General features: G+C 36.2%; 4 protein-coding genes across 9 annotated transcripts; 1 reads left to right on the forward strand and 3 right to left on the reverse strand.

Annotated features, from left to right (window-relative positions):
- Window positions 1–306: 306 nt before the first annotated feature.
- Window positions 307–4,802, forward strand: LOC116138600 (TMV resistance protein N-like). 4 transcript variants are annotated; one of them, XR_004129317.1, is made up of 4 exons: window positions 308–1,509; window positions 1,989–3,047; window positions 3,766–4,093; window positions 4,560–4,802. XR_004129317.1 is itself a non-coding variant. In XM_031424318.1 (3 exons), the coding sequence occupies exons 1-2, from the start codon at window positions 1,034–1,036 to the stop codon at window positions 3,025–3,027; spliced, it is 1,515 nt and encodes a 504-aa protein (XP_031280178.1). In that variant the 5' UTR covers window positions 307–1,033; the 3' UTR covers window positions 3,028–3,047; window positions 3,714–4,493. The 4 variants fall into 4 exon arrangements, 3 of the variants coding, with proteins under 3 accessions (XP_031280178.1, XP_031280185.1, XP_031280174.1); XM_031424318.1 differs by lacking the exon at window positions 4,560–4,802 and having other exon boundaries at window positions 307–1,509; window positions 3,714–4,493; XM_031424325.1 differs by lacking the exons at window positions 3,766–4,093; window positions 4,560–4,802 and adding an exon at window positions 4,146–4,493 and having other exon boundaries at window positions 307–1,509.
- Window positions 4,803–11,277: 6,475 nt separating this feature from the next.
- On the reverse strand, window positions 11,278–12,776 carry LOC116139147 (early nodulin-like protein 2). The gene is made up of 2 exons (XM_031424819.1): window positions 12,423–12,776; window positions 11,278–12,333 (listed from the first exon to the last, which is right to left on the reverse strand). Exons 1-2 carry the CDS (start codon window positions 12,592–12,594, stop codon window positions 11,411–11,413), a joined length of 1,095 nt encoding a protein of 364 aa, XP_031280679.1. The 5' UTR covers window positions 12,595–12,776; the 3' UTR covers window positions 11,278–11,410.
- Window positions 12,777–14,862: 2,086 nt separating this feature from the next.
- On the reverse strand, window positions 14,863–20,741 carry LOC116139128. 3 transcript variants are annotated; one of them, XM_031424801.1, is made up of 6 exons: window positions 20,006–20,741; window positions 19,765–19,908; window positions 19,063–19,280; window positions 18,579–18,837; window positions 16,814–17,031; window positions 16,582–16,716 (listed from the first exon to the last, which is right to left on the reverse strand). In XM_031424801.1, the coding sequence occupies exons 1-6, from the start codon at window positions 20,039–20,041 to the stop codon at window positions 16,713–16,715; spliced, it is 879 nt and encodes a 292-aa protein (XP_031280661.1). In that variant the 5' UTR covers window positions 20,042–20,741; the 3' UTR covers window positions 16,582–16,712. The 3 variants fall into 3 exon arrangements, with proteins under 3 accessions (XP_031280671.1, XP_031280661.1, XP_031280665.1); XM_031424811.1 differs by lacking the exons at window positions 18,579–18,837; window positions 19,063–19,280; window positions 19,765–19,908; window positions 20,006–20,741 and adding exons at window positions 14,863–15,254; window positions 15,387–15,645; window positions 15,871–16,088 and having other exon boundaries at window positions 16,573–16,716; window positions 16,814–18,315; XM_031424805.1 differs by lacking the exons at window positions 16,582–16,716; window positions 16,814–17,031 and adding an exon at window positions 18,032–18,446 and having other exon boundaries at window positions 20,006–20,732.
- Window positions 20,742–21,223: 482 nt separating this feature from the next.
- LOC116138583 lies at window positions 21,224–22,458 on the reverse strand (the record flags this gene model as incomplete). Its single annotated transcript, XM_031424298.1, has 3 exons — window positions 21,224–21,638; window positions 21,771–22,029; window positions 22,255–22,458. Coding segments are annotated over 3 exons (592 nt in total), but the record flags the coding sequence as incomplete, so codon positions are not given.
- Window positions 22,459–22,463: the final 5 nt, after the last annotated feature.

Here is a 22,463-nt window from a genome sequence, read left to right on the forward strand (position 1 = left end):
AGTTCATGTTCCTTTTTCTAATTAATTTGTTTAGTTTGCTTCATTAATTAATTTTCAAATATCCAAATTAATATAAGATTAACAAGATTGATTAAATATTGATAAGATGGTATGAAAAATATCTTATATTAAATTTTTTTAATGAAACGATATTTTATATATATATATATATATATATATATATATATATATATATATATATATATATAAGGGCCGGACCGGACCGGACCGGGCGAGGCAAGCTCCGTGTTATTTCCGCGTTGGAAAGCGCATAATTGTTGTTAAGTCAGTGGAAAGGAAAGAACCATGAAAGTTCGTCAATTGAAAAAAGCGTTCTTTGGAAAAATTACAGGTCTGGTTTACTTGTTATTTGACATCAATAGGAGGGCATTTGTGCCTAAATTTATTAAGTGAGGGTGAAATTGGAACAAAAATTTGGATTGTCGGCCTCTGCTTCTCTCTTTCTTTTTCTTCTTCTCCATTTCTTCTCCTTCACTGTTTTTCGCTTTCTTTTTCATCTTCTTCTCTTCCAGTTCTTCTCCTCCATCTTTCTCTTTCTTTTTCGTCTTCTTCTGTAAGTTTCAACAGTATTTTGAAATTTTGAAGTCGTAAGTATTTATGGATGGCTTGATTTGGCTTGTTTTGGGGCGGATTGGGGCTGATTTGCAAAACTGAAATAGGTTTTTCTTTGGGATGGTAGTGGTTCCAGCCAGGATCGCGGGAAGGAGTTGAAAATGATGGTTGTTGTGATGGTGGATGCGACGCTGCCAGCCCCGCTCACAGTGGGCAGCGACGGTCTGTTACTTTTTTAATTTTTGTTTTTTCCTTCCAAATTAGGATATGAAACTTTTGATTAGACGAAATCTTGATGTATTTTGATTGGGAGTTAGAATAAATTTGTGTTTCGTTGGTTTGTTAGATTGATAGTGGGTAAAAGTCACGCTTGGTTTTGTTTGTGATGGACATGTGAAAGTAGAAAAAAAATTAAAGTTTAGCGTCAGATCTTCTTCTGGTGTGAAACAGTGAAGTGCTGATGGCTTCTTCCCCATCTTCTGGATTTGACTTAGTGGAGAATTATGATGTTTTTATTAGTTTCCGTGGTGTGGACACTCGCCATAATTTTGTAAGTCATCTCTATTCAAATTTAAGCAGGAATAATATTAAAACTTTTACCGATGACCAACTTATCAGAGGACATGAGATTCAAACATCTCTATCTAGAGCTATTGAGCGATCGACGATTGCGGTTGTCGTTTTCTCCGAACATTATGGTTCTTCCAGAGTTTGCCTGAAAGAACTTGAAGAGATTTATATAAGAAGGAACATGCTCCTTCAGATTGTAGTACCAGTCTTCTATCATGTAGAACCGACGGAAGTGCGGAATCAATGTGGGCCTTTTGGGGAAGCATTTGCAGAGCTTGAAAATAGTTATACGGAGAGGGCAGACAGGTGGAAGACAGCTTTGAGAGGAGTAGCAAACCTATCTGGCTGGGTTTCATCTGCCATTAGGTAACTCTTTTTAACTCCATATAGTTAAATTCTATTATTTTATAATAGAGTTTTTAGCGAAGCACAAATACTAAATTTTAATGGTTTATTATTATTATTATTGAAAACAAGTTCTTGTAACGTATGTAACTAAATAATATCCTGAATGGGCAAAATTCCATTTTTATCGATCTAAATTTTCACTTTGTTAAGAGATAAATCACAAATAATTCTAGTGGTTTGGCCTTTTGAAACGGGAACCCTGGGGTTGTAAAACATGACGGACATTTGTATTGTAGATCAACAAAGTGATGGCAAATATTTTGCAGGAACGAAAAATCAGTTTTATCTAGTCAAAAGATAAAATAAACCATGTTTTTAATAAATAACAATGAAAAGAGGGAGAATTTTCTTCAAAATCAGATATTAACTAGATTCAAACTCATGTTATCTTTGTCTCTTTAAGATATCTTATGGTTGTTTATTTTACCCATCGTCAGGCATGAAGCAGTACTGGTACAACAGATTGTCAGCGACATTTTAGCAAAACTCAATCGTCTATCTCCTGTTGGAGAAACGAATCTGGGTGGTGTGAACAACCATATAGAAAACATTGAATCTCTCTTATCCATTGGATCGCAAGGCGTTTTCATGCTGGGAATTCTGGGTACTGTTGGTGTAGGGGTGTCTACCATTGCTAGTGCCATTTACGATAAAATCCATGGGCAGTTTGACAGGTATTGCTTCATTGGTAATGTTGGGAAACGAGCAGAGAGTATTAATGGACTAATTTCACTGCGCCAAGATATTCAGTCATCAATAACACTTGTGGACACAAACTCTCCGACTAATGAACTCCCCTCCACGATGAAAAAGTCTGGCAGAAAGAAGGTTCTCATCATTTTAGATAAAGTGACACGAAGTGAACAGATAGAATTTTCAATCAGAGATTTTCTTAGTTTTCTTGGTCAGGGAAGTCAAATTATTATAACAACTGGGGATGAACAAGTGCTGAAGGGATATAAAGTGGATAGAACATACGAGGTTGAGGGATTATTGCATGCTGAAGCTCTTGCGCTTTTTAATTTGTATGCCTTTGGAGATCATATTCCCGAGGAACGTTATTTGGAGCTGTCAGAAAAGATAATAGAATATGCTAAGGGTTCTCCACTTGTTCTTAAAATTTTGGGTTCCTTGCTATCTGGAAAGAGCCCACTATATTGGGAAAGGATATTGAGTAAACTAGGGACAATTCCTAGAATTGATCTTCAGGAAGTATTAAAAATCTGTTATGAGGAATTAGATGACGAAGAGAAAAAGATATTTTTAGATATTTCGTCCTTATTGAATGGAGGGGACATAAATTTCATAATAAGATCTCTGAAGGCTTGGAATAATTTCCCACCAGAGAGGGGAATCAATGCCCTCGTGAATAAACATTTTATAACTATTTTAAATGATAAGGTAGTGATGGATGATTCGTTACAAGATCTGGGTCGAGAAATTCGGCAGGAAAAAAATCGACGTAGCTGTTTGTGACATGTCTTGAATGAATTGTTGTGAGTATATTTTCTTGTCCTTGGTTCTCTTTTTTTTTTTTTTATTGTCTCTTTTTAAGGATGCTTACTTGGAATGCATGGCTTCTGCTGAAGACCTTTGCGTTCTCTATTTGGAAGTTTTTATATCGGCTGTCTTTACACATGAGAGGTTGTATTTTGTTTTAGTAGATTTGTTTAATCATCATGCTGGACCGTTTATTATTTTGCAAGCATAGTGATCTATTTATGTTGTTAATCAATAAGTAAAACATTGCAAATAAATGTGGGATGTAGTATAATTAATGTGTGGACGGTAGTAACTCAATTGTATTAGTTTGTCCATTTCCATTAACCATGCCTGCTTCTCTTCATTATGAGCACCAGTAGTGTTTGTTTGCCTTGGTTTCTTCTACATGGATTAACCTTTTCTACCATAGAGACACAGTCTCAGTTCATCATCGTATTGACAAGGTTAAAGCAAATTGTTATGTGCACATATTTGCTACACCAATGAAGATATATCCATTAATTGTTGACCAAAAGTACTGTAAAACAATGGTCTTAACTCTCATTTTTGTAAATTTAAGATTGTATTAAACCTAACATTATTGGTTTAGCGACGTAGAGAGTCTTGAATTTCACAAAGATGAGTTCATGTGTAGTGTTATTTTTGTGGCCGTTGTCCAGGGCGACTTTTCGAATTTGCTGGATTTTCATGATTCTTATTTTGGTGTCCCAGCTTCTGTGCTCTCTGCTGGGAACAGACTTGTGATGATTTCTTTTGGAGATTTTTTGGTGATGGTTTGGCGGTTGAGATTTTGGTGAAACAGTGCCGGAAGTATGTTGATAGGTCTTTGCTTGAGCTGCTGGGGTTTGTTTTTATGTTTTTGTGGGAGAAGAAGCTTTTGTTGGATGCTGCTGCAGTTTATGGATTTTGCAGGTGGCTTGTTGATACTGCTGCAGGAGGTTTTTTGTTTCTCTTCGGTTTGCAGGCCTTCTGGGTGTGGTGTGCTACAGTTGGGAAAGTGCTGTTTTTTTCTTTGGGATGGCTGCTCGAAGTTTTTTTGGTATGGTCTCAGCTTGTGTATAGTGCTAATTTTGTTTCTGCTGGATGTGCAGTTTTGTTTCTCCCTAGGGCTGTTATCGAGCCGAGCCGAGCCGAGTTTTTGGCTTAACGAGCTTGGCTCGTGAGAAGGGAGGAGAAATCGAGTTCGAGCCAAGTCGAGCCGAGCCTCTGATTTTCTGGCTCGGTTCGGCTCGTGAAGGAAGGAGGGGAATTCGAGCATGGTTCGCGAGCCAGCTTAACGAGCCGAGTTCGAGTCGGCTTGCGAGTCGATAAAAAACAATTTTAAAAAAAAAAAAATTAAGAGCAGATTTCAATATTTTTTAATTCAAAATACCCTTTGTTTGTTTGTATGCATGTAGTAAAAAACAAACAATGGTCAATAAGATACAGTTATATTATCCCATTTGGCTTGAAACTCACGCAGGCTCACATTCCAAATAACTTTTTCGTGCAAATTACTCATGCAGGCTGCAGCTTTACAAATGTGAAATGTCACTTCTTTTAAGCTAAAGTCTAAAACAGCCTTAACTCTTATCAGATCTGCGAGCAATATCGCACACATACCTTTACAAGCCAACACCTTTAGCAACCTTGACGATGGCAACGGCGGCAACGAGATGGGTTTGACAGTGACAAAACAAAAGGAAAACATGAAGCGTCCAGACGTGGGCGAGATTTGAAGAGATAGATACAACAAGTATGCGATAACACTGCGATAACACAACGATGAAGCATATGGGTTTGAGTCGTTTGACGACGATGAGGAAAGACATCGGAGTGGCTGAAAAGTTGGTTGAAATTCTTTACTCGTTTTGGTTTTACAGTAAACAGTGGTGGAGTCGCGTTTTTAGGGATTGCAAAATGGGGGGATCTTTGTCATTTTTGCAAACCTTTTTCTTTGAAAATTTTAGTTTAATCCTCCATACTGTAAAAAAACCCCTAATATCCCCCTACGAATTCGAGCCGAATGCGGCTCGCGAGCCTAATGAGCCGAGCCTAGTTAGGCTCGAACTCGGCTCGTTTCCTCTCACGAATCGAGCCGAGCCGGCTTGAATACAGTCGAGTCGAGTCGTTAACGAGCCAGACTCGCGAGCCGGCTCGATTCGTTAAACAGTCTTATTTCTCCCTCTCTTCTCCTTTCCTGTGTTGTTGCCTGTTAGTTTTGCTGCCCGTTCTATAGGGTCTGCTGTTGTTTTTACTTTTTTGTTTCCTTTGGATCTGTTGCCGTTGTTGCTGGGTTTTTCGGTCATGGGCTTTTTGCTCCCTTTCGCTCCTTTGTGTTTGTGCCTCTTTGGGTCCGTCCAAGGGATTTTTTGCTGAGGGTACTCCAGCCCTCTTTATTCTGCAATCCTTTGTTCTTTTATAATTACTGTTTTTTACCAAAAAAGAAAAAGATAAGTTCATTAAAGAAAATTTAGAATTGGAATTCATAAAGCAAAAGAGAATTCTGCATTCAGAAAAAGAGAATTTTGACTATTGATTGTTTATAGATTATAAATTAAGGATCAAAGACAAATAAGAGAAACGGCTTACACCTACCCAAGGTTTGGTGAAACGACAGATTGGTACTCAAAAGGTTTCAAAACGATAAACAGGTACCTTTCGTCATGTACTGGTAGTGATTTCCGTTTGCTAATGGTGAAAAGACTAGAATGCCTTTTAAAGTTTGATATTTTAGTTTTTTTTAAAATTTATTAAAAAAACTCCCTAGGTTTGCTAATTTAATTAAATACCCTAATATATAAAAATTTTATAAAATGACAAAAACACCCCCGCCACTCACAGTGCCAGATTCTGGCCACCACCATCGGAATCTGGTTGGAAAATTGCGTTACACCACATATTGGTCGGATCTGACGGATAGGGTGTTGATATGGCCTTTTCCGGCCAGATCCATCACGGATCTGGTTGGAAAAGGTCAGATCTATGGCCAGATCTAGTCGTCGACGGCCGCAACACTCCATCTTTGGCCGTCAACAACGACCAAAGATGTGGTCATCATTGTTTGTCAACGATGGCCAAGATTTGGCCGTCGTTGTCTATCAATGATGGCCAAGATTTGGCCGTCGTTGATAGTCAACGACGACTATTTCTTTGGCCATCACTTTCCGGCCAGATCTGGTCTTTTCACATCAAGTCTGGCCTTTTTCGACCAGATATGTGAATTACCGGCCATTTCCGGTGGTGGTGTAGACCGTTGTGACATATTATGGCGGCCACTGTTGGTGGCCTCCGGAATCTGGCAAGTATGGGTGAGTGGGGGTGTTTTTGTTAATTTTTAAACTTTTTTCTAGGGGTATTTGATGAAATTAATAAACTTAAGGGGTTTAAAAGTAATTAAAAAAATAGACTAATATTTCTCAAAAGGCATTCTAGTCTTTTCACCACTAGTAAACAGAAATCACTAACAGTACATGACAGAAGGTACCTATTTGTCTTTTTGAAACCTTTTGGGTACCAATCTGTCGTTTGGCCAAACCTTGGGTAGGTGTAAGTCGTTCGGCCTAAGATTGGAGCTGAATGTTGTTCTATATTATTAGCTTACAGTGGAGGTGAGCCATCATATATAATCCTTTAAAATATTTGAATCTTAAATAATACTGAGGGGGCGTTTGGTTCAGGAATGTTAGATTACTGGGAATGTTGGATTACTGGAAAGATAGCTTACCTTAGAAGATTACTGGGAATCTTTAAGAAAATATGTTTGGTTAGTTGGTGAGTATGTTATATTAATATGTTTGGTTATGGGGAATAAATTGGTGGGTATGTTATTTAAATTACTAAATTGTCCCCCTTTTAAATATTAATATAATATTATTTTTATTATTAATTTTTGAATAATTTTTTTAACCCCCAATATTTCAGATTTAGCTAAAACACCCCCTCTTATATAAAACTTTAATTTATGACGAAATCACCCCCACCTCCTGTCGCCACCGCGAACCCCCGCCAGAAAATCGCTGGAGTCCCTAAAAAAGAAGAAAATTCTGTGGGAGGCTCCAGGAGGCTTCGATATGGCCATATCAGGCCATATCAGGCCGTTAACAGCCATGTCCGTTGCCGTTAACTGCCAGATCTGGCCCGATATGGCCGTTTTCGGCCATCAATATGGTCGGAAACGGCCATATCGAAGCCTCTCGGAGCCTCCCACATAATTTCCTTCTTTTTTAGGGACTCCGGCAATTTTCAGGCGGTGGTCCATGGTGGTTGGCCAGCTATCGACGGTGGTGGCTGGGTGGCAGTGGTGGTGGTGGCTGGGTGGTAGTGGTGGTCTGTAAATAATTTTAAATAGAAGGGCATTATTGTCCAAAATTTTAATTAAATAAGGGTAAAATTGAAATAGGATATTAATATAAATTTGTTTTAAAGTAGGGGTATTATTGTCTAAAATTTTTATTAATAAGGGATAAAATTATAAAAAAAAAAAAGATAACCCTGGTAATCTCAGAATACCTAAGAAAATGGAGGTAATCAGATTACCTCTGATATTACCAATAATAACAACTATTGGTATTTGAAGATTACCAGTATCTTATATTACTTGACAACCAAACATGATAATCAAGTAATATAAGATAACATTACCACAAGTAATCCCACTTTAACCCCCAAGCAAACGCCCCTGAAGACTAAAGACTGAAGTGCTCGGCCTCTGTTAAGCGAAACTTTTATATTTGATTGATTGATTAGTAATAAAAACTTAATATCGTCTTCAGTTTCTGCAGTGTCTAATGTTGCAGACAAATGATACGGGAGTAGTAGTCCATGATGCCAAGCAGAATGCAACTCTGCAAACGTACAATTAAAGAATGAAAATATATTTTTGACAATATATTATAAACCATCTAAATTTCTAAAATTTCCCAACTCCAAAGACAATGAGGAAAACCCCCCATCTGGTTTATATTACCAAAACTGAGCTATCCCTGAAAAACGTGACACATTTATATTGTAGATCAACAATTCAACATTGATATATTCCATCAAAATGCTTAATACAAATAAAAAATGAAAGAAATTATATACATATGGACTTCTAAGTTGAGTGAATCCTTGCATTAGTGATAGTGACCTACCCTCCTTCTAAAGGCTTTATTAATTATTTGATGGTGGCATAGTTGCATTCTTAAAGGTGGGCGGCTCATGGCAATTGTGTTCACACGCACAAGACTTGAAGCAACAATACATAATTAATTGCTATGTCCATTTCATTTATTTCTAATATTTATATTTTTAAGTGCTGACTTGATACCAATTATAATCGGCCATGTGAAAAATAAATAATTTAGTGAATTAAAAATGTCAATAATTTATAATTTTCTTATATTAATTATCGTCAATTGTTAATTGTAATGCTGATAAATAAGCTATCAAATTATTTTGAACTTTTTATTGTTAAAGAATTTTAAAAATAAAATGGATTTGAGGTTTTTTTGTTTACAATTTTGTTCTTGTAGAACGTAGAATACTGCTGTTAGCAACAGTGAAATATCTCCCTAAAACTCTCTAATAGGAAACTGTATAAATGTAGGAGTAAAAATAAGTGTTGTGTTGGAGAAAATATACAACTTTTCACATTTTTTCTTGTAGAATGAAAATATTATCAAGGCAAAAGCTGAATGAAAATCATTTTGAAATTCGGCCACTAAAAAGTCATTCTAAAATACTTCCATTCCACTCATTTGTTGCTATCAAACAACTATTTGGGAATGGAGAGTTTCATAAGTGTATTCCAATTACACATGATTATTCAATTTTAGGCTTTAAGGGTATTATTGTCTTTTGATACCTATTTTGTTAAGTGTAGGTAATAAAATCATAATTTCAAACAAATGTCTAGGGTTAAAACTATATTCGCACGTGGGAGTTAGGGGATTTATATTTTGATGACCGGGGGTGTTCAAGACTTACGTACACCTTGATTAATCCCTCGAGACCCTGGAACTACCGGTTTGGACAAAAACTCTAGTAATTATCCCTATTAGCAATTAATGAGGAATTCGAACTTGAACTCAAAACCTTTTGAGTAATGTACCAAAGAGTCTCTATCGAACCACTCAACCACCAAAAGATAGTTCATGCATGCAGAGGATTTAACATTGGTCATTACATTAGACCACAATATTAGATTATATTGTTTAATTCTTTTAACATGTGTTTGATTCTCAGTTAATCCAGTTCTTTAAAGCATATTTTGACTGTTAATCAACATATTTCCAATGACTTCAGCAACTTAAGGGATAGATTAAGATAATGATGATCAACAACAGATGAAGATTGAAGTCAATTTCTTAAATCAAACTTTATGATAACGTAAAAAAACATATAAGAAAAGATAAAATTTTGGACGGTCCAGGAAAAATAATTGAGTGAAAGTGAGAGGTGAACAGTTGGTATATGAAACCAAGAAGATGAAAAATCAAAAGCCAATCCATTTCTTCGTCTTCTTTTTCAATCTACCCCTTGCCGACAAATACTACTGGATTTCATGACGGACCAATCCTTTCACTGTTCATGAAAACGATCAAAACAAAACGACACCATATCATGTATGTATGGGGGTTATCGTAGTAGTAATTACGTGTGAATATAAGCTCTCAAATGAATTGAAAGCTATAATGATCTGAAAAGTCTTGTCGAATGTTGACGTTAATGGGATTACGTGGAGAAAACCACTGGTGTTTGATTTAAGACGTGAACCCTCCTTTTAACTTTTTGTCTACTTGTCCCTCAGTACGCGGCTTCTTCTTCGTCACACTCGAAACTAAAATTCAAAAGTATGAATGATCTGAAGGTTAGGTTAGGCTTTGATCAGATCAGCCATGGCAGGACTTGGAGTGGAATGGAGACCCCATGTAGACAATAATTAATGCCTTTTTGAATCCCAGATAAAGCCTTTGTCCTTCAAAATTATCATTTAAATTAAAATTAATTTATTTATTAAATGCATGCATGTCTAAATCCACATCCATATTATATTTGCCAACGCACCAACATTTGTGGTGTTAATTTATATAATGAAGCACCCGTGAGGATTAGGATGGTGTTGAACTTTCTGGTTTAATGTGTCAAATCAGTGTTCTCATAATCAACTCTACCTGTTTGACATTATCAAATAAGGGATTTGACATATATGGTAAATATATTTTTTTCGTGTTTAAGTCAGTTTATGTACACCTCAAAACTATTAGTTAAATGAGAGCTTTATTGATCACTCCTATTAACAATAGATAAATGACTCAAGCTCAAGATCTCTTAAGAAATACACTTAAAAGTTTCTATCAAACCACTCGATTAGTTCATAAATGGTATTTTCTCAACCCAAATTTAGTTAAAAAAAAAAAAATAAGTAATATATATCAATTAATGACTTACCAAAATTGTATTGTTCAGTCCTACAAGCAAACCAAATCAAACCGCTACTTGACTAAGCTTCATTCACTCTACAAGTGTACAACTTTGGAATGAATAATTTCCTAAAGAAAAACATTCACTCTACAAGAGTACGACTTTTGACCTCAAAGCTCTTGTTTAATTAGGCAAACATGAGTTGGTTAATAGCTGGAAAGCAAAGTTTAATATTATAATCAAGCGTTAACTCATTAATAGAAGGCGAAATAAATAGAAAACATTCATATTGTGGTATTCACTTAATATTTTTAGCTTCTTTTTTTTTTTTTGTCGGGATGTCTTTTTTTTCTTTTTTGTGTGACCGAGGATATTTGAGTCAACTTGTGTATAACTTAATTAATTTTTGGAGGCCCTAACATTAACAACCAAGTAAACTATCCAATGGCCACCCCTGAAGGGAATTAAACTTAATACCTCTTCAATAATACATCAAAGAACCCTTATCTACATCTTGATTAATCCTCTAAAGTCCTGAAGTTAACAACCGAGTAAACCATCTAATGGCCACCCTCGAGAAGAATTAAATTCAATACCTCTTGAATATCCAAAGTCTTTATCGTCCCACCTGACCACCCAATAGTTGTTTATATTCTCTTAGACTCAAACACTATAGTATATTTTGTCATAATTTCTACATGAAAATCTCCAAGTAATAATTAATCCTTTCTCAAATGTTAGCTAATAGCTTCCTAATTAAGAAAATAAAATCAAGAAAAATAATGTCAATTTAACAATCATGTAGCTATTTCCATATACTAATTTATCAATGATATATAAAAATAAAATAAAATAAAAATAATTTCTCCAATGACAAACATCAAACAATAAAGACAAAATAATCAACAAAGCAATTAACTCTACTAAAAATCCCAGATATTCCAACTGCCCACAAAATAATTAAATATCTCTAACCCAAAACGACAATACTCACTACAACAGAAACTCCCACAGACACTATCAAACTCCAAGGCGTTACAACAACTGCATTCGCCTTTGATTTTGTCGATGTCGGTGGTGACGTAATATCCGCTGGAGTCCCTGAAGGTGACGGCGCCCCGGGCGGCGTCCCCGACGGTGAACCCGAGCTACCTGGCGGAGAAGTCCCACCCGAAGGAGAGATTCCTGACGTGGATGGTCCGGGTGCAGAAGGAGGTATTGTAGACGTGGATGGTCCGTGTGCAGAAGGAGGTATTGTCGAAGTGGATGGTCCGGGTGCAGAAGGCGATATCGTCGAAGTGGACGGTCCAGGTGCAGAAGGCGATATCGTCGAAGTGGACGGTCCAGGTGCCAGCACTGGACCCCCAGCCTTTGGAGACAGTGATGGAGTCACAGCAGGTGACTTACCACTATATGGTGACGGAGATGTAGCTACAGGTGACGTTGCCGGTGCCGGAGATGATGATTTAGGAGACGAAGCCCCGGGTGATTGTGAAGGAGACACATGAGGGGACCCGGAGGGAACTGGAGAGTGAGGTTTAGGGGACAACCCTGGAGCTGGAGAAACTTTTGGTGAGTGCGATGGTGCAACAGGTGGGTGTGATGAAGGTGACGGTGGCAATTGCGGCGGAGCATGGGTGGGAGGCGGGGTAACCGGTGGTGTTTTCGGTGGTTTTAATGGAGTTTTTAGGTGCAGAACACTCACAATTAATTTTTGTCCCTTTTGACAACGGTCAGGAACTCCACTGATGAAATAGAAGGGCCCTGAACGATCAAGCATGAACTCCGATTCACCACTCTCCATTTTCTTCAATGGCTGTTTCGTATTACAGTTAAAGTAATCATCTTTCTTCACCAGCAACACCGAGTCTTCTCCCTTCTTGTATTTAAAATCTTAAAGAAAAAAGAAACCAAATTATTCAATCAATTAAATGATAAATTTGATAAAAATGAAGATGATCAAACAAATAAATGAGACTTACAGAGCGTGTCATTGACTTTGAACCGGTTTCTCTCAGCCCAGTGATTGTAGCTCTCATGAGGGGATTCAACCCAACCTTCTTTTCCACCAACGTAGAACTTCAAAGCGTGAGATGAATAAACAAAACAAGAAAAGAAAACCAAGAAAAGAGAAAGAGCTCTGTGAAACTCCATTGATGATGATAAAGAGAGAGGGAGCAATACAAAAATGAGGTAAAAGACTCCGAATTTATAGTGTTGAAAGCGATTGGAACCAGAAGCTTCACAGAAAATCTGCCAAGAGGGAAAAAACTTTTTAGGGAAGTTAAAGAATGAGGGAGATTTGGAAACTGAAGGTGGTCAAGTGTGGAATTATCAAGATAGATTAGAGGTTACCGTTGAATAGTGAATTATAGTGAAGCAATGAATATAGTAACAGTAGTAGTAAAGCGTGTGAAGTAATTGGTGTGGTACGTGTGGATACATTGATTGATAGAGACACGTGGCTAAATCATAGAATGTGAACGTTGATAAAGTATTTAATGCATTGGCAAATGTTGGGTAGGTTGGAGCGTTTGATGGATCCATGATTGTAATGTATATTATGTGTGCAATGGAAAACACATGCTAATGTTAAGATGATGATTTGATTGATTGATTATTTATTATTGCACAATTTTCAAACAAATTATTGGTAGTTCTGTCTTTTGTTTTTTCAGTTCTAATTTCCCAAAATCAAACAAAATGATGTTGAGTTCGGCACCAACCAAATTTTTTAAATGCACAATAAATCATAAGTATAATTACATTTTTAAAACTTTATTTATTTAAAACACGAAGATAAATTCATTTTAAACTAACCGACACAGTCAAGAGAAAGAAAATTAAAACTCCATCGAATAATGTTATGCCCAAGAACCAACACTAGTGTAAGCATGCATCAACAAGAACTAATAAGAATTTAAGAAGGTTTTCTGACGTCAGGATATAGTCATGTCCCGCAAGGACCAGATAGGTAAAGTCATCGTCAATAAGATAGGTGAACGTCAGGCTTATGAGTGGTTAGAACTTGTCCACCTGTTAAAGCTATGTACGATTTAAGGATACCTCTCGTACAGACAATCAATAGAAAGTGGGTTAGGGATTGTACCACACATGTCCACACGAAGAATCATGATTGTCATCTTGGATCCTCCCACTATAAATAGAGGGTTTTCCTCCATTTTATAGGATTGACTCATTCACCATCTAAAACTCTCTCTCTCTCTCTCTCGCTATACCAATTCATTCTCTTTATTGTAACTCAGCTCGTCAAGTACGACTTGACTGTAACCGCCTATTAATATAATCACAGTAGATGTAAGATTCGCTTTTGAGCATTCGAACCATTACAAAAACTCTTTTTACCAATCTTTTATTTATGTTTCAGTATCACATTCAAACCTCTTGAATTTATCACATGTAATTTCTAAGTCCGCTTAGCACTTTGCACGTGTGAATAGTTGGTGCCAAAATCAAGCATGAACAAAAAAAATCTTAATTGTGTCTATAATATGTATTTATTTTGAATTTTGTGATGATAAAAGAATAAATTGAGGTTTCATAAGTTTTTAAATTTGAGTCTTCGAACACTAATAGAAATAACTATAGGAGTTTTTATCTGATCGATAGTTTCAAAACCCCAGAAAATTAATTAAAGTATATACTAACTGACCTAAACACCTCCGTTTATCATAAAAAAGAAAAATATTATGATAATGCTCAAACTTTCTCCATATTCTCATTGATTGAGTAGGAACATTTTAAAACTGAAATTTCCCTTTCATGTCAACCCATTTCAGTTTGTTCTTGGATTTACTTGAATCATCTGAACTCTTGCCTCCTCGTAATTAGTCTTATGTCCATTTCTGGTTTTTAAGAATTTGTTCTAGTTCCTTATAAAAAAGGGTTTTGAATAAGTCTGATCTTGGATCAAATTCTACTCAACAGCCTAGAGCAAGCCAACCGCGGAATCTTAAATCTTATCTGGACTTGGAACTTGACGAAAATCCGTAGTTGGATTGTTCATAGTCAATGATTAAGTCTCCATAGACCATAGCCATACATGTGTCATAACTTGATTACTGGGCAGTAAATACCTGATTGACAATACAATCACCATTCACCAGTACTCTTTTCGGTTTCTGTTATGGATCAAGGTTGAGGTAGGACAAAATTTTGTGGCTCTCCCTTGTTTAACATGTTCACCATAAATGCTTTTTACTCTATGGTGTTGGATGCCCCATCTTTTACCAGAGACAAATTTTGGTAGTACGTTTCTGCAATTATAATTTCTAACGTACTCAGTTTTTGCGAGGGAAGTTATGCTGAAATCAAGTAGTCACCTGCTACAGCATTCAGTGAATTTAATTTAATATGAGGGAAAAAGTTGAAGCCATTAAAACAATCTTCAATCTGAGTAAATGAATGAAAAAAAAAAACATCTATATTTGCGTTTCCAGTTACATTTGTTGTTAGTACTAACAAATTTATGTTGTGGTTGTGAGTGGGAAATGGTGTCAAGGGGGAAAAGGTAGAGATAGCCCCAGTAGGTAAACTATTCTAAATTGCTACTGAAATACATTTTGAATGATGCCACAAGAAATCCCCACCCAGTTCCATTGAAAGAAATTATCTGGTTCCCTCGAGAGAATGTGTAATGTAACATAAATTCATATGATATCTATTCAAAAGTCATATTTTGTTCTTCCACTTGCCAGGACGAGACACAACATATCTGAAATGTCAGAAGATGAGCTTAAGAAGTTCCAAGACTCGAGCATTAGGCGTTTCCTTGAACCCTTAAAATGAACAACCTGAATGATAATAAATCGATGCTTTAGATAACATTAGCATTCGTATATTTCTGAGCAAAACCAGAGACTTTTCCTTCGGTGGTTATTGATCAAGATTATTATGAGAAATTGAATTTAGATATTAAAGCATACCTTAACATCCAAGGGCATGCCGTGAAATTGGCCTGCACCCTCAGGTGGAGTCCAATTGAATGTAGCACAAGGTAAAAATAGAACTGAAGCACCGCCGATTTCCTCAACAAAGGCCTGTGCTTTGGTGAATCTCCTTGTATCAAAAGAAGGGTGAGACTTTACAACCCAAGCAAGAGCTAACTGATCACCAAGCATTCTGGAAGCATTCATGTATTTGGAACTGTATATGCTTAATATTTCCTGAAGAAATACCTTTGCCCTGCAATCAAATTAACATTCTCATTTTCTTCTGTGATAAATTTCCATATGCATATTAGCATTGCTTATTTGTACTGAAATCACCAGCACAACCTGGTTACCCTAAAAGGTGTATAAGATTTAAATTTGACTTTGGCAACTCAAACAGAAACATTCTGCTCTTCCGTTCAATCATCTCATTTTTCCAGAGAGAAAAATAAATGCAATAAAAGAACAAATTCTGCACCTTAAAATCCCATCAGGGGTGCCTCTGACAGCTATAAATCCAGAATTCAGAGGTTGATCCTTGTGATTCCTGAAAGTTAGTGCCAGATGAAAGTTTTGGTGGTTTTGAAATATATGACCCAAGTCATCAACCACAGCTATATCTGAGTCAGTGAAGATGTAATGATTTATAAGCCTCTGCCCCTGAGAATGCTCCTGAAGCTTTCTTTCAAGAAATGTCTGCATAAAAAGAATAACATTTGAACAAGAAAAATTAAACCAGGACCATCCATAGCATAATAAATTAAAGATAAAGGTCTTGACTTCTAGTGTTAGCATTGAGAATTTTAATAAAGTATTTCTTCAATTAATGTCCAGATATCAATAACAAATTAATAATCTCTTGTGCCAAAGGCAGTGAGGGGATAGGATTTGGTCTCCAAGAAGAATGAGAAAGTAAGGTAACTGTACTGACAATTTGTCTGTGTGCAGTTTACAGGTGGGTGCAAAACAAACTGAAATAAAGTCATAAACATTTGCAAGGGAAAACAAAAAGAATTAAAATAAAAAACAACAATGACATTTTGAGAATATGTTACAACCAAACATCTGGAGAGGGACAAAGTGCAAGTATATAGTTAAGTTTCAGAAGCAATTTCTTATGCTCAAAATTATCAGTGAAAAACAAAAATATTCTACCTATATATCAGCGATTTGCTCTTACAATGTAAGACCTGATTCTTTGAAGCATCAACTTGTCTCGAGAATATTCACCCTCTATTGGATATATGGTGATCCCTTTTCTGTGCACTGAGAGATCTGAAGCAGGATCAGTTAGAATGATTACATCACTTGGGGCCATTGTCACCTGTAATCAATTGAAATTTTAAATAACTCCACAATTTGTAAAATTGGAAAGCTATGAACCTCAAATCAAGTTTTTGAGGGATTTGCCAAATACTTACTTGAATGAAGTTAATGAACACATCCAATATGGCCATTGACCTTTCTGTCTTACTATAAGAAGCATTTCCAATGGTAACCAAGTTTGATGCTCTACCATCCACATTAGTTTCAAGTGAGGTGTTATAAATTGTGAAAACAGTGACAAAAGAAATTCTATCTTCAACACTGGAGACATGAGAAGGGGCTGAAAAATGGGTCTTGTTGAGAGCTTTGATGCCTGAGAAATTCAGTAAACAGGGAATGCACAATCAAAGTCAAGACAACAGTAGAGGAAACTTGGATGCAGAAGTAAAGAGTATGTTTCCAAAGAGTATGTTCATATCACCACAGGAGTTGTGGCACTACAACCCAGGTTATGAAATTTATATATATTTCATAGGTACATACTGCGGCTCACAAAATCTTATTACTCATGAGTCCATACAGAATAAAGTATAGCTATAATAGACGGATAAGTATTGTATAATAGGAAAGTCACTGTCCCCATTGAGATGTCACACTATTCAACAGCGTATTTAACTATAACAATATTCAGTGTTATAGCAGCCATAGAGTCATGGCCAGCATATTAATTTTATACACAACATGATCCAACTCATAATCTGAGCATTAGGTTGTATGTTAAATAGGAAAAGCTCGAGTACTGCGTCGGCAATTTTAATTTGAAGAAAACACGAAGAAATAATAAAACCAAATAACTACAAGTTATTAGTGTCCAAAACAATCATTCCAAACTCAAAGTGAAGCAGATAAGGAGACAGAGTAAAAATGAAATAAGGGAAATCTGCTTTATCCATATTCAATAATTGAAATTGCAAGTCCAAAATCTTAAAAATCCTTTGTTGGATTGTTCATACTCAATGATTAAGTCTCCATAGACCATAGCCATACATGTGTCATAACTTGATTACTGGGCAGTAAATGCCTGATTGACAATACAATCACCAGTACTCTTTCAAGTTTCCGTTATGGATCAAGATTGAGGTAAGACAACATTTTGTGGCTCTCTCTTGTTTAACATGTTCACCATAAATGCTTTGTACTCTATGGTGCTGGGTAGCCTATCTTTTACCAGAGACAAATTTTGGTAGTACGTTTCTGCAATTATAATTTCTAACGTAGTCAGTTGTAGCAAGGGAAGTTATGCTGAAATCAAGTTGTCACCTGCTACAGCATTCAGTGAATTTAATTTAATATGAGGCAAAAAGTTGAAGCCATTAAAACAATCTTCAATCTGAGTAAATGAATGAAAAAAAACATCAATATTTGCGTTTCCAGTTACATTTGTTGTTAGTACTAACAAATTTATGTTGTGGTTGTGGGTGGGAAATGGTGTCAAGGGGGAAAAGGAAGAGATAGCCCCGATAGGTAAACTATTCTAAATTGCTACTGAAATACATTTTGAATGATGCCACAAGAAATCCCCCCCCAGTTCCATTGAATGAAATTATCTGTTTCCCTCGAGAGAATGTGTAATGTAACATAAATTCATATGATATCTATTCAAAAGTCATATTTTGTTCTTCCACTTGCCAGGATGAGACACAACATATCTGAAATGTCAGAAGATGAGCTTAAGAAGTTCCAAGACTCGAGCATTAGGCGTTTCCTTGAACCCTTAAAATGAACAACCTGAATGATAATAAATCGATGCTTTAGATAACATTAGCATTCGTATATTTCTGAGCAAAACCAGAGACTTTTCCTTCGGTGGTTATTGATCAAGATTATTATGAGAAATTGAATTTAGATATTAAAGCATACCTTAACATCCAAGGGCATGCCGTGAAATTGGCCTGCACCCTCAGGTGGAGTCCAATTGAATGTAGCACAAGGTAAAAATAGAACTGAAGCACCGCCGATTTCCTCAACAAAGGCCTGTGCTTTGGTGAATCTCCTTGTATCAAAAGAAGGGTGAGACTTTACAACCCAAGCAAGAGCTAACTGATCACCAAGCATTCTGGAAGCATTCATGTATTTGGAACTGTATATGCTTAATATTTCCTGAAGAAATACCTTTGCCCTGCAATCAAATTAACATTCTCATTTTCTTCTGTGATAAATTTCCATATGCATATTAGCATTGCTTATTTGTACTGAAATCACCAGCACAACCTGGTTACCCTAAAAGGTGTATAAGATTTAAATTTGACTTTGGCAACTCAAACAGAAACATTCTGCTCTTCCGTTCAATCATCTCATTTTTCCAGAGAGAAAAATAAATGCAATAAAAGAACAAATTCTGCACCTTAAAATCCCATCAGGGGTGCCTCTGACAGCTATAAATCCAGAATTCAGAGGTTGATCCTTGTGATTCCTGAAAGTTAGTGCCAGATGAAAGTTTTGGTGGTTTTGAAATATATGACCCAAGTCATCAACCACAGCTATATCTGAGTCAGTGAAGATGTAATGATTTATAAGCCTCTGCCCCTGAGAATGCTCCTGAAGCTTTCTTTCAAGAAATGTCTGCATAAAAAGAATAACATTTGAACAAGAAAAATTAAACCAGGACCATCCATAGCATAATAAATTAAAGATAAAGGTCTTGACTTCTAGTGTTAGCATTGAGAATTTTAATAAAGTATTTCTTCAATTAATGTCCAGATATCAATAACAAATTAATAATCTCTTGTGCCAAAGGCAGTGAGGGGATAGGATTTGGTCTCCAAGAAGAATGAGAAAGTAAGGTAACTGTACTGACAATTTGTCTGTGTGCAGTTTACAGGTGGGTGCAAAACAAACTGAAATAAAGTCATAAACATTTGCAAGGGAAAACAAAAAGAATTAAAATAAAAAACAACAATGACATTTTGAGAATATGTTACAACCAAACATCTGGAGAGGGACAAAGTGCAAGTATATAGTTAAGTTTCAGAAGCAATTTCTTATGCTCAAAATTATCAGTGAAAAACAAAAATATTCTACCTATATATCAGCGATTTGCTCTTACAATGTAAGACCTGATTCTTTGAAGCATCAACTTGTCTCGAGAATATTCACCCTCTATTGGATATATGGTGATCCCTTTTCTGTGCACTGAGAGATCTGAAGCAGGATCAGTTAGAATGATTACATCACTTGGGGGCATTGTCACCTGTAATCAATTGAAATTTTAAATAACTCCACAATTTGTAAAATTGGAAAGCTATGAACCTCAAATCAAGTTTTTGAGGGATTTGCCAAATACTTACTTGAATGAAGTTAATAAACACATCCAATATGGCCATTGACCTTTCTGTCTTACTATAAGAAGCATTTCCAATGGTAACCAAGTTTGATGCTCTACCATCCACATTAGTTTCAAGTGAGGTGTTATAAATTGTGAAAACAGTGACAAAAGAAATTCTATCTTCAACACTGGAGACATGAGAAGGGGCTGAAAAATGGGTCTTGTTGAGAGCTTTGATGCCTGAGAAATTCAGTAAACAGGGAATGCACAATCAAAGTCAAGACAACAGTAGAGGAAACTTGGATGCAGAAGTAAAGAGTGTGTTTCCAAAGACTATGTTCATATAACCACAGGAGTTGTGCCACTACAACCCAGGTTATGAAATTTATATATATTTCATAGGTACATACTGCGGCTCACAAAATCTTATTACTCATGAGTCCATACAGAATAAAGTATAGCTATAATAGACGGAGAAGTATTGTATAATAGGAAAGTCACTGTCCCCATTGAGATGTCACACTATTCAACAGCGTATTTAACTATAACAATATTCAGTGTTATAGCAGCCATAGAGTCATGGCCAGCATATTAATTTTATACACAACATGATCCAACTCATAATCTGAGCATTAGGTTGTATGTTAAATAGGAAAAGCTCGAGTACTGCATCGGCAATTTTAATTTGAAGAAAACACGAAGAAATAATAAAACCAAATAACTACAAGTTATTAGTGTCCAAAACAATCATTCCAAACTCAAAGTGAAGCAGATAAGGAGACAGAGTAAAAATGAAATAAGGGAAATCTGCTTTATCCATATTCAATAATTGAAATTGCAAGTCCAAAATCTTAAAAATCCTTTGTTGGATTGTTCATACTCAATGATTAAGTCTCCATAGACCATAGCCATACATGTGTCATAACTTGATTACTGGGCAGTAAATGCCTGATTGACAATACAATCACCAGTACTCTTTCAAGTTTCCGTTATGGATCAAGATTGAGGTAAGACAACATTTTGTGGCTCTCTCTTGTTTAACATGTTCACCATAAATGCTTTGTACTCTATGGTGCTGGGTAGCCTATCTTTTACCAGAGACAAATTTTGGTAGTACGTTTCTGCAATTATAATTTCTAACGTAGTCAGTTGTAGCAAGGGAAGTTATGCTGAAATCAAGTTGTCACCTGCTACAGCATTCAGTGAATTTAATTTAATATGAGGCAAAAAGTTGAAGCCATTAAAACAATCTTCAATCTGAGTAAATGAATGAAAAAAAACATCAATATTTGCGTTTCCAGTTACATTTGTTGTTAGTACTAACAAATTTATGTTGTGGTTGTGGGTGGGAAATGGTGTCAAGGGGGAAAAGGAAGAGATAGCCCCGATAGGTAAACTATTCTAAATTGCTACTGAAATACATTTTGAATGATGCCACAAGAAATCCCCCCCCAGTTCCATTGAATGAAATTATCTGTTTCCCTCGAGAGAATGTGTAATGTAACATAAATTCATATGATATCTATTCAAAAGTCATATTTTGTTCTTCCACTTGCCAGGATGAGACACAACATATCTGAAATGTCAGAAGATGAGCTTAAGAAGTTCCAAGACTCGAGCATTAGGCGTTTCCTTGAACCCTTAAAATGAACAACCTGAATGATAATAAATCGATGCTTTAGATAACATTAGCATTCGTATATTTCTGAGCAAAACCAGAGACTTTTCCTTCGGTGGTTATTGATCAAGATTATTATGAGAAATTGAATTTAGATATTAAAGCATACCTTAACATCCAAGGGCATGCCGTGAAATTGGCCTGCACCCTCAGGTGGAGTCCAATTGAATGTAGCACAAGGTAAAAATAGAACTGAAGCACCGCCGATTTCCTCAACAAAGGCCTGTGCTTTGGTGAATCTCCTTGTATCAAAAGAAGGGTGAGACTTCACAACCCAAGCAAGAGCTAACTGATCACCAAGCATTCTGGAAGCATTCATGTATTTGGAACTGTATATGCTTAATATTTCCTGAAGAAATACCTTTGCCCTGCAATCAAATTAACATTCTCATTTTCTTCTGTGATAAATTTCCATATGCATATTAGCATTGCTTATTTGTACTGAAATCACCAGCACAACCTGGTTACCCTAAAAGGTGTATAAGATTTAAATTTGACTTTGGCAACTCAAACAGAAACATTCTGCTCTTCCGTTCAATCATCTCATTTTTCCAGAGAGAAAAATAAATGCAATAAAAGAACAAATTCTGCACCTTAAAATCCCATCAGGGGTGCCTCTGACAGCTATAAATCCAGAATTCAGAGGTTGATCCTTGTGATTCCTGAAAGTTAGTGCCAGATGAAAGTTTTGGTGGTTTTGAAATATATGACCCAAGTCATCAACCACAGCTATATCTGAGTCAGTGAAGATGTAATGATTTATAAGCCTCTGCCCCTGAGAATGCTCCTGAAGCTTTCTTTC

Source organism: Pistacia vera, unplaced genomic scaffold (assembly GCF_008641045.1).
Source record: "Pistacia vera cultivar Batoury unplaced genomic scaffold, PisVer_v2 Contig11, whole genome shotgun sequence".
NCBI classification, from domain to species: domain Eukaryota; kingdom Viridiplantae; phylum Streptophyta; class Magnoliopsida; order Sapindales; family Anacardiaceae; genus Pistacia; species Pistacia vera.

Coding starts and splice junctions, on each gene's coding strand:
- LOC116138600 (XM_031424318.1), top strand. CDS start 1,034: ATGGCTTCTTCCCCATCTTCTGGATTTGACTTAGTGGAGAATTATGAT. Junction 1,510..1,988: donor TGGGTTTCATCTGCCATTAG/GTAACTCTTTTT, acceptor ACCCATCGTCAG/GCATGAAGCAGTACTGGTAC.
- LOC116139147 (XM_031424819.1), bottom strand. CDS start 12,594: ATGGAGTTTCACAGAGCTCTTTCTCTTTTCTTGGTTTTCTTTTCTTGT. Junction 12,334..12,422: donor CAAAGTCAATGACACGCTCT/GTAAGTCTCATT, acceptor TTTTTCTTTAAG/ATTTTAAATACAAGAAGGGA.
- LOC116139128 (XM_031424801.1), bottom strand. CDS start 20,041: ATGGCCATATTGGATGTGTTTATTAACTTCATTCAA. Junction 18,838..19,062: donor ACCCCTGATGGGATTTTAAG/GTGCAGAATTTG, acceptor ATTTGATTGCAG/GGCAAAGGTATTTCTTCAGG. Junction 17,032..18,578: donor GCATGCCCTTGGATGTTAAG/GTATGCTTTAAT, acceptor TGAATTTCTCAG/GCATCAAAGCTCTCAACAAG.